Source organism: Echinops telfairi, unplaced genomic scaffold, assembly GCF_000313985.2.
Source record: "Echinops telfairi isolate 266 unplaced genomic scaffold, ASM31398v2 ScPeMD7_7424;HRSCAF=8462, whole genome shotgun sequence".
NCBI classification, from domain to species: Eukaryota; Metazoa; Chordata; class Mammalia; order Afrosoricida; family Tenrecidae; genus Echinops; species Echinops telfairi.
Genome location: NW_022111324.1, coordinates 78,853,079 through 78,864,438, shown reverse-complemented (window position 1 = coordinate 78,864,438; position 11,360 = coordinate 78,853,079). Strand labels below are relative to the sequence as shown.

Sequence of the window (11,360 nt, the reverse complement as noted above, 5' to 3'; positions counted from 1 at the left end):
CATTTGAGGGGAGCAGGGCTAGCCTGAGAACTGTTAGGAAAGCTTCTCCTTTGGGGCCCCTACAGCCCTGATCTTGCCTTTCAGTTGTTTTGTTCTGAAACTCATAAAACTAATGAGGAGCTGTCTGAGCCCCTGGAGGCTGCCCCTTTGATGTGGTGCAAATCGAGTGCAAATATTCTTTGGGGAAAGGCTAGAGATGGAAAAACCACTTTCCCAAAGATCTAGATGGAGGATATGTTGAGAAAAAAACCAAAGCTTAACTTTTTGACATACTTAAGAAAAGCTTCTATGATGGGGCAGGACGAGGCACTGTTTTGTTGTTGTGCACTATGGGTGGGAACCAACTTGACGGCACAGAAACGTTATAGCAAAACTGAACACGAGGTTCATACTCATGATGTTATTCTATTAGTGGAGGGACATATTCTTGGTTAGGTAATAACCAGCAACAAGGCCAGTGGAAAAGGCAGGGGGAGAGCAAGTAGGTCACGGTGCTAAGCTGAAGCAGAACACTGCTGGAAAGTGCGGATCGAAAGTGCGGATCCCAGCCACCCAGGCCCCTTCTGCTCCCGTTGTTTCAAAATGGGAGAGAAGGAATTTTCTCCCCTCCCAACTTGCCTTCACTTCCAGAAGCCGAGGCTGCCACTGCTGCCTGTGAAAGGGGTACAGCCATGCTGTCTTTGGCCGACTTTAAGATGTTGACCCATCAGCTGGGAGCTCAGAAGCAGTGCATCTGGGTACACGGTCCTGTGAATGCAGCGTGGTGGCAGGGTCTGGCTGTGTTCCTGTTGTGCAGATGAGATTGTGGGGGGTTAAAAAATACACCTGCTTTGCCTACCACAAATACCCAACAGCTGCAGTCTCCTGGAGATCATTAAACACGAAAAAACATTTCTTATAAAAGTATTATTTTTAATAAATTGATGTATTTCAATGCTGTAACATGATAGCCCAACGCTATTATCAAGGTAGCAAAAAATGAAGATTCTGGTCTTTTTTTATATAAACACTATGAATGACAGCATTCTTGCATTCAATGTCACAAGAAATTATCTTCAGCTTTACGAAGATTCCTTAGCAGTTGATAACACCTTTCAAACAGTGAAGATGTATGTGTATTGACTGGTAGACAATGACAGTCTAATAATTCAGCTGCACTCTAAAACCATACTGAAGAGACGGGCACACAATGGCAGTATAGTTATCTTGCTGAATAAAACAAGTCTCTTAAACATGATTTAAAGAAAATACAGCATGTATCAAAATTACAGCGTATTTTACAGAAAAGGAACCACAGAAATGACAGAGATTAGAACCCTGAAGCAGCAAATGTGTTTCTACCCGTTTTGTGATGGAAGAAGCCATGGATTTAGAGTCCTGTAGTTGTCTGTAGTGTTGAGTCTCCTCCTGCACTGATGTAGTAAATGAACTGCAACCAGAACTCCCTGCTTGGTACAAATGCTGGTGAAGGGTAACTTGCACTATTGCCAGGAGTCGGAGCAATAGCTGGCTGGATTTCAGGCATCGAGTGGAGGCTCTTTACTACAATCCCACAAGCCACACACCTTCCAAAGTGAATGCCAGCAATTTAAGGTTTACGACGAAACAGAAAACAAGGGCATTTACAACAAATGAGCAACCAGCAGTTTCTGTCCAACCCACCATGATAAATATCTCATTTGTTACAACTACAAAGAGGACATCTGACTCCATCACATCACAGTCATTCTGATGACTGAGTTTTTGAGATTTTTCTTAGCAGAGATTTGAGTTGAAAATAAGATTCCATTCTTCCAAAGGCAAAGAAAAGCTGAGTAAATGCTGATTAATTAAATCCATTCTTAATTTTGAACTGTGGAAGAGGATTAGATTTGAATGAGACTTTCTAAAGTTAAATCAACAACAACAACAAAACACTTATTTCCCAACTTAGATATAATTAAATTGCAAGGAACCTTCATGTGTAATTTTCTCTACTGATTGTTGCTAGATAACTGGTCAGAGGCCGCTATTGCTACTAGGAGCCTTTATATGATTTTTAAATTCCAAATGACACAGATGAAAGTAAATACAACAGATCTCATTTGTGTGCTGAGTTGCTGGATTCGGGACAAGGATGGATGAGATGTTGTTATTTACCAAAAAGTGTCTAACTAATGGCTACTCCTTTACATTTGTCAGTAGCCCACCTTTAAATTGTATATAATTGAATTAGAAAAAGATTATAATCCACACATATATGGATTACATATATATATCCCAAGCAAATTGCACCAGATACTTCTTATAAAACCTTGGTTTGGGTGATATGATTTACAAACAAACAAACAAAAAACCAACAACCTTACTGCTGTAGGCTTTTGTGTTTTGTCCTAAATCTCATTTTCAGATCTGAATTAATTCAATTTTTCATAAAGATCACATTTTTTCTTCTACATTTTTAAAACAAGTGTACTGTCCCTTAAAGAGACCACGAGTGATTTGAAAAGGTGTTCCTCTGTGGACACGGACAGTCCAAAGCACTAACTAGGTCACGTGGCTTCGTCTTCCTCAGGCCAGAGATTATAACCCAAGGTTTATTTTCCCCAGGAACAGGGTGTGCTTAAAGTAGATGAAGGAATCAAAATTAGCTTATGAAAAAGTTAAAAATGCAGTTTTCTGAAAGATATGTATATTTAAATAGAGCAAACAATCTAATATAGAAGTTTAAATAAATGTAGATGATTTTAAAACTGACAATATATAAAAAGTTAAAGTCACTGCCTTGGATAGTTTATATACTGCATCCAATAGTTTATATAGGACATTCATTTTTAAGGCAGAAGAATCTAATTTTACATATAATGATTTGATTCTTACATCTAAGGATCAAATTGGGAGCAGACATATTCCTTGATAATAAGCACTTATCTGGGGTGAGAATTTCATTCTTAGTATATATGATAAAGGAGATGCATTTGAGAGAACATAAAAAAAAAGATGAATACTAAGACACACATAATGGTTTTCAATGAGACTAACCATTCTATTTTTGCAGTGAAACTACTCCCATAACCAATGAAAAAACGGATATATTCTTTCTGATATAGTACATTAAAAGTTTGAACTATCAAAGAGTGATCAGTTTGGAGTGTGTTACTTTAGACTCTGGTTTTCAAAACCACTAGTGTAAAGGCAGCCTGAATAGTTAAAAGCAGCTAAATGTCAACTCACACTGCTTTGTGGAAGGCTACCACTTCGGTTATTTCTACTCCATCAACGAAGTTCTGTGCGGGGAAGAAATCAACTTTTTTTTTTGAAAGAACCCCCTCTCCACCATGCCCACATGTGCAAAAATACTCATCAATGATTAGAAAGGATATCCTTAAAGAAAACACATCGTAATTACAGACACAAGAACGTCTCAAGACTACTGGGGCGGACGACTCTGGGATCAACCTGCCTGGTAGACGGGAACCCTGGGAGATGCGCTCACGGAAGGGAGGGCGAAGAACGGCGTGTGGGGACCCACTTCTTGCAGACCAGGGCCTCAGGCCCTCAGGGCTGTGTGTGCTCCTTGCGCCTTCACCTCGGTCAGCGTGGCTCCCTGAATCCTGGCGCCATTATTGTTAAGAACAAGCACAGACAAGAGTCCAAAAGACAATTCTTATGCAGGTAATGGTGACTATTAATGGTGTAAAGTACCATTTTGTGTGCCTGTTATTTACGATGTAGCTCTGGCAATTGTCAGGAGTGTAGAAAGCTAACCTGCCTACTACTGAAGACGTAAAGATGTTCTTCTTTCATGGCGGCAGGAGTCCATGCAAGATCTGTAAACAGCGATACAAAATACTGTAAACATAACAGAGTTTGTATAAAACAGAAGAAAATCCAAATTTACAAGTGGGTAAAAAAACAGAGGGTGGCTTCATACAGAGTTCTCCCTCTTGCGCCAAGTGATATTTTGATTACAAATATAATCCTGAGCTGAAAACTGGGATTGGGGGAGAACCATCTTTGCATACAAAATAGCCAAAAGATGCTTTACTTTTTGTTTTCCTCTAGTGATATCCAACTGCCAGAGACAGTTCTGAATGTGTGACTTTGGAGACATTTATAGTTTAGTGTGGTGGCCGGGTCTGGGGCCTGCCACGCTGCTAGCCATGGCTGACGACGTGGCAGCCTCCTCCGCTTCTTCCAGCTCCTCCTGGAGCTCCTGGCTGACGCTGGACTGGAGGGCCGCAGGGGTCAACCACTCCTTTGGGAGGCAACTCTGTAGAAAGGGTATACAGGAGCTGAAGTAGGCGAGTCGGTTGATCCAGCGAGGAATCTCTTTCCCACAAAGAATCTACAGAGGAAGAAAAAAAGTTTTGGTTTTACCGTGTAAGAGAAGTAAGGTCATTTGGTCTACTACCAGAAAATAAAGGAGATGGGTATTCAGAAAAACCTCTAGCTTCAGGCCTTTGATTCTAAGTCACCATTCTGCGTAGGCACAGTTCCTGGAGTCTCTGGAGCCTGGGATAGCTACTGTCTGCCTGCTCCTTTCTGAGCTTTCTGAACAACCTTTGTCAAGTTGGTCGCTTTTGGGTTTATTAAATGAACCTAATTCTCTTGGTTCCTTTCTTTCTTTGATCCGTGCAATTGCTTTGAGACACATGTAAAAAGACGGAGCAGTGCAGAAGGCATTCTGAGCAGAGTAACTGAAGCTCTTGGCAGTTACAGCATTCAAATCTGGGTGATTTCCTACCTGCAATTTTCCCTCTTCAAAGACTCATTTTCTATGTCCCCCAGTCTGCGTGTTCCTGTTCCCCGGCCTGCACCGCACCACATTACCCCACCTGGACCCGCTTTTCCCAAGGAGCCCACAGTGCTCCAGAAGGAAAGCCCTGTCTACAAGGGGCCTGCTGGTCCATGACTCCAGTGCACAAGTGGGGCAGTGGATAATCTTTCCAGCCTGTATCTGGGAAAGATCAAAATGGATGATCTACTGTGTTCTCCATTCACACCGATGCTGTCAGTAGGGCACTGGAGCACTCTGTCGGATTTCACATAGTAAGCACTGGCTCTTTCTGGATCCAACTTTACTTTCTTTGAGCCTCTCTTCTGGGAACGAGACTGCCCCTGCTTTGTGCTTTTGCCCCACCCATGCCGAACCTACCACCACATGGTCTAGAGTGCCATCTCAGTTGATGACTTTAGAAAGAGGTTTTAAACTGTTCTTTGTCCAAAATTTACCTAATATTTCAATAAAGTGGCTTCTAAATTCACAATGTAATCCCCTTAAAGGTTTACCCCTTAATACTCATCACTACATTTACTGTAAGTCTAAGAGGGTTTCAGAAAGTTCTTAGAAAAAGAAGTTGAAAGATGATGTAAGTTTTGGACCCCCCTTTGAGGTCTCTGTTTTCCTTTTAGGAAAAGTGCCGTGGGTTGGCTCACTTTGAAGATTTTAATTACGTTGTTTACTGAGAACTTACCACATTCCTAGGGGCACGGAGAAGTACAGACAGACAAGACCATGTAAGTAGGTGAACAAGGTCCAGGAGAAAGGAGAGCTAGGCCTACACACTCAGAGACAGCTCTGTGCCTAAGAAGCAGGCCTGTGCCCCGTGGATGAACTACTTTGATGGCAGAGTGCAGACTGACCACAGCACGATCTCAAAGATGTGCATGCTACAACAACTAGCCAGGCAGGACGGTGCTTCAGTGAGACCCTTGGGAGGAGGACACTGTGAGCGCAATGAAAGCCACTGAAATGTCCACCTAAAGTGCGTTCAAATGGCAAATGCTATGCCAGAAGTACTGTAGCACAATTAAAATACAACCCGCAAAAAATCCCCAAACATGAAAGTATGTACCACCATGCCACCTTGAGCTTACCCTACAGGAAAAGGTATTATTTCTTTTTTAAAGTCATTTTATGGGGGGCTCATATAACTCTTAATACAATCCATACATCCATCCATGTGTTGAGCACATTTGTTGCCATTATTAGTCTTTCAATGAAAAATATTTACCTGAGAGTTAAGTCCCTCTAGCCATTCTTTTAGTATCACCTAAGAAGTGAGCATGATCTAAGAATACTTTCAAGGGGTAATAAAAGCAGAAGCAAGAGTTGTGGCAAAAGCATCCAGTGGCCCGGCTATCAAGACATTTAGCGTCTGGGGTCTTAAAGGTTTGAACTCAAACAAGTGGCCGTCTAGCAGGGAAGCAAATAAGCCCACATGGAAGAAGCACACCAGCTTGTGGGATCATGAGGTGTCGACTGGATCAGGCATCAAAAGATCCAAAACAAACTATACTGATGCAAAAGAGGGGGGTTGGAGAGGAGACCCAAAGCCCATCTGTAGGCAATTGGATATCGCCCACAGAAGTGGTATAAGGAAGGGATGATTCAACCAGGGTGCAGTATAGCACTGATGAAACACACATCATTCCTCTAGTTCCGGAATGCTTCATCCCCCACGACCATTTCTGGCTAGAATACATATTGATACTGATAAGAGCTCTCAACACATGGAATTCAGGACAGATAACCCCCCAGGAACAGTAACAGGAGCAGTGATATTATGAGGGAGTGGATGGTCAGGAAGGGGAAAGGGTAAGAAAGGGGAACCTATCACAAGACTGGATATATAGTAACCCCCCAACCCCTGAAGGGGACGAATAACAGAAATGTGGGTGAAGGGAGACAACGGACAGTGTAAGATGCGAAATAACAGTAACAATATATAATTGATCAAGGATACACAATAGGGGGAGAGGGAAAAAAGAAGAGCTTATACTAAGGGCTCAAGTAGAAAGAAAATGTTTTAGAAATGATGACAACTTATGTACAAATCTGCTTGATGCAATTGATGTATGAGATGTTTTAAGAGCTGTAAGAGCCCCCAATAAAATGATTTTTAAAAAAGAGCGTGGCAAAGCAGAGCAAGGCTTGGCTCATATTGACTGAGGACGTTGGAGAGTTTTACATAGGAATAAAGATCTCAGTTTGCCCTTAATACATAGCTGTTTTCCAGAAGAGGAATACAGTCAGATAATGAACATCCCCGTATTTCTTAACCAGAGTGTTTAAAGTGGTTCTTAATCAGGAGTATTTAAGTGACAGAAGGCACAATGTGTTTGTCAGTTACAGAAAGTGCATGCCCAGGACCTACCCCTGAAGACTCTGATTCAGAAGCTAGGAGTATAGAGGTCTTGGCTACGATGTTTCACAATTTTGATTTTTAATGAAATAAAATAATATTTGTTTTCTAACATCATGTTATCTAGGTATAGAAATGCACCAATTAAACCCACTGTTGGCAAGTCAATTTCTTTTTTTTTAAACATTTTATTAGGGGCTCATACAACTGTTATCCCAATCCATACACACATCAATTGTGTAAAGCGCATTTGTACATCATTCTCAAAACATTTTCTCTCCACTTAAACCCCCGACATTAAGTCCTCAATTTTCCCCTCCCTCCCCGCTCCCCCCTCCCTCATGAGCCTAGATAGTTCATAAATTGTTATTTTGTCATATCTTGCCCTGTCCGACGTCTCCCTTCACCCACTTTTCTGTTGTCCGTCCCCCAGGGAGGAGGTCACATATAGTTCCTAGCAAGTCAATTTCTAATGACAGTAACCCTACAGGACACAGGACTGCTCATGAATGGTTTCCAAGATGCTAACTTTTCCAGAAGCAGGCTGCCACATCTTTCTCCCTGCAACGGCTGATGAGTTTGATATGATGCCCATTTGATTAGTATAAATGGACTTAAAAACTTCTTAAAGAGTTGCTGCTTTCAGTTCTTTTGAGTATATGAGGGAAGTGAAAAACAAAAAACAAAAATACCGTTGTTAGGATTCTAGCTTATGCACACACAAGTGTATTCCAACTCGAATGCGCTTAAATACTTGTCTGCCACTCGTGGGTGATGGACTGCAGACAAGTTCTATCAATGATAACATTTGTCATAGTCTTGTGAAGGGTACCTTCACATAAAGAAAAGGTTTTGTGCTGTGGTTAAAAAAAAGTGAGTTTGAGATCAGGGTCAGCATCAGAATTTTAAAACAAAACTCAAATGTACATTTTTCTCAAATCACTGAAGCTTTGCAACAAATCACTGAAGTTTATGGGAATGCTGCCCCACAGGAAACAATAGTTTTCAGATGGATCCAATGTTAAGAAAGGTGGGGAAGATGACTTCAAAGATGAGCCAAGAGAAGAAAGATCTATTTTCCCCCCTTTTTATATCATTTTATTGGGGGCTCATACAACTCTTATATCCATCCATCCATCCATCCATCCATCCATCCATCCATCCATCCATCCGTGTTAAGCACTTTTGTACATTTGTTGCCATCATCATAAGAAAGACCATCTTAATGAATGAAGAAAACGTGACCTAAGTCCAGAAACTGGTGAAAGAAGACGCCAAAACACTGGCTCCCAACCCTGTGGGTCGTGACCCCTTTGGGGGTTGAACGACCCTTTCACAGGGGTTGCTGAAGACCATTGCAAAACACATATTTCCGATGGTCTTAGGAACCTAGACACCACTTCTCTATCCGTCTCCAGGTGGGCCCACCAGCCCACATGCAGATAACGCCCACATACAAGTACCCAGCATAAAGACTGTTACCCATGCTACACCATGCTTCAAGACAAAATTTCATTGATTTGTCATTAGAAATAAATATTTCACAATATATAATTACATACTGTTTTGTGATTAATCACCATGTTTTAATTATGTTCAATTTATAACCATGAAAATACATTCTGCATATCAGATACACACATTACGATTCAGTAGCAAAATTACAGCCAAGAAGTAGCAATGACAATAATTTTATGGTTGGGGTCACCACAACATGAGGAACTGCATGAAAGGGTCATGGTATGAGGATGGTTGAGAACCGCTGCCCTAAAATTACCTCTGTTGTAATAACTACTGAAGTCAGGATCTCACATGATTTGGCTTTTTTTAAAAATTATTTTATTGGGGGCTTGTATAAATCTTACCACAATCCGTACATACATCCATCGTGTCAAGCACGTATGTTGCCATCATCATTCTCAAAACATTTGCTTTCTACATTGAGCCCTAGTTATCCCTCCCGGTATCGCCACTCTCACCACTGGTCCTGACTGGCTTTTCTCCTCCCTGCAATGCTTCTGAAAGGGGATGTCCACTTGCCTACAGATGGGTTTTGAGTCCCCAATTTGCACTCCCCCTCATTCACAATGATATGATTTTTTGTTCTTTGATGCCTGATACCTGATCCCTTCGACACCTCGTGATCACACAGGCTGATGTGCTTCTTCCATGTGGGCTTTGTTGCTTCTGAGCTAGATGGCTGCTTGTTTACCTTCAAGCCTTTAAGACCCCAGACACTTTATCTTTTGATAGCCGGGCACCATCAGCTTTCTTCACCACATTTGCTTATGCACCCACAAAATGATACTTTTATTGAGCACAAGCAATATGGAAATAAAGAGTTATTTCCAAATTACCTAATCAAAATAAACAACCAACAAAAAACTATTGGAATATTTGATTTTGTAAGAAAGAAAATAAAACCCCGAAAGAGATACAGAAATCAAATAGCAAATGAAACCTCAACAAACTGATTCAAAAAAAGAAATAGACCAGATAATTAAAAACTCCCAACTAAAACAAGTCCAGGGCCAGATGGCTTTACCAGAGAATTTTACCAAGCATTCAGACAGGAGATGACACCCATTCTACACAAACTATTCCAGAAGGGAAAAGGGCAGCATATTCCCAAACTCATTTTATGAAGAAAGCATTATTAACCTCATACCCAAACGAGGAAAAGGCATCATCAAGATAGAAAACAAAGACCAACATCCCTCATGGAACACACATGCAGAAATCCTCAAAACAAAAAACACCCACTTGCTAATAGAATCCAATAATAATATACCATGATTATGTGGGATTCATACCAGAAAAGATCAGTATTAGAAAAACAATGTAATTTACCACACATTAACAAAAGAAAAGAACCGTGCCGTCATATTAATCAATGCAGAAAAGGCACTTGAAATATCTGAAGTCTCTTCCTGACAAAGACAGCAAAATAGGAAGAGAAAGGAATTTTCTCAACATAATAAAGGCAATGTATGCAAAGCCAACACCAATATCTTGCTCAAGGAAGAGAAATTGAAAGTATTCCTTGTGAATGGGAACACGATAAAGGTGCCTCTTTTGTCACTATTCTTATTTAACATTGTGCTAGAAATCTTATCCAGAGCTTTTAGACGATGATGACAACAACGAAAGAAAACAGGTTGGAAAAACGTAAAACTATTGGCTTGAGTGGAAAGCAGATGTTTTGAGAATAATGATGGCACCAAATGTGCAAATGTGCTTGACACAATGGATGTATGTATGGTTAAGCGATGTACGAGCCAATGATTTAAAAAAAGAGCGAAACTATTTGCACAGATATTATGATTTTATATGTAGAAAATCTCAAAGACCTGCTTACAAAATGTTGGACATAACTGAGAGATGGCAGGATATAAGATGAACAGACGAAAATCAATCAGATTCCTGTATACTTACGAAAAGAGCTCTAAAACCCCCAAGCCCACAATGACTTACAAAAGCCATACAAACAATGAAATACTTATGGATAAACCTGACCAAAGAAACAAGACTTGTAGGAAGAAAACTATAGAACACCATGCAAGAAACCAAGAAAGATCTACATAAATGGAAGAAGATTCCATGCTCATGTGAAAATGTCAGTATTACCCAAAGTAATCTATAAATACAATATAATTCTGATCCAGATCCCAACTTTGTTCTTAAAGAGCACCAATTCTCCTTATTCACTGTCCAGCGTTTACATGCACATGCAAATGAAAATACTTTTGCTTGGATTAGGCACATATTAGCCCTCAAAATGATTCAGTGAGACTATTAAATAAGGTGCTGTGGCCCATGAAGAGAACTGTTTGCTAATGATGCAAATGGAGTGCAAGGAACCTTTCTGAGGGGCAGGATCAAGGATCATGCAAAAATCACATATGAAACCCTAACAAGAAGACCAGTCAGTTTCACTATCCTACTAGGCTTAAAATGGGCAGGTAAAAGGAGCCCTGCTGGTGCTGTCAGGTAGGCCAATTTTGGAATGCTAAACTAAGGTTCTTGGTTCAAACCCACCAGCAGCTCCATGGGAAAAAAATAAGGCTATTTACTCCCCAAAAGATTTACAGTCTCAGAAACCCTGCGGAAGGTTGCTATGAGCCAAACTAACTCAATAGCAGTGGGTTTGGTTTACCCACAAAAAGAGATGGGAGTAGAATGTGTCCTTTGGACACAAGATCCCTGTGGTGGGAACTTCCTAGACCCAAGACA

The 11,360-nt window shown here is 40.8% G+C and overlaps 1 protein-coding gene across 1 annotated transcript in view; it reads right to left on the bottom strand.

The window, feature by feature from the left end:
* Positions 1-891: 891 nt before the first annotated feature.
* The window catches only part of DESI2 (desumoylating isopeptidase 2), a 48,098-nt gene continuing 37,629 nt past the window's right edge, over positions 892-11,360 (bottom strand). Inside the window, exon 5 of the mRNA XM_004699957.4 lies at positions 892-4,327. Coding sequence (XP_004700014.1) covers positions 4,094-4,327 — 234 coding nt within the window. The 3' untranslated portion in view covers positions 892-4,093. The remainder of the gene's footprint in view (positions 4,328-11,360) is intronic.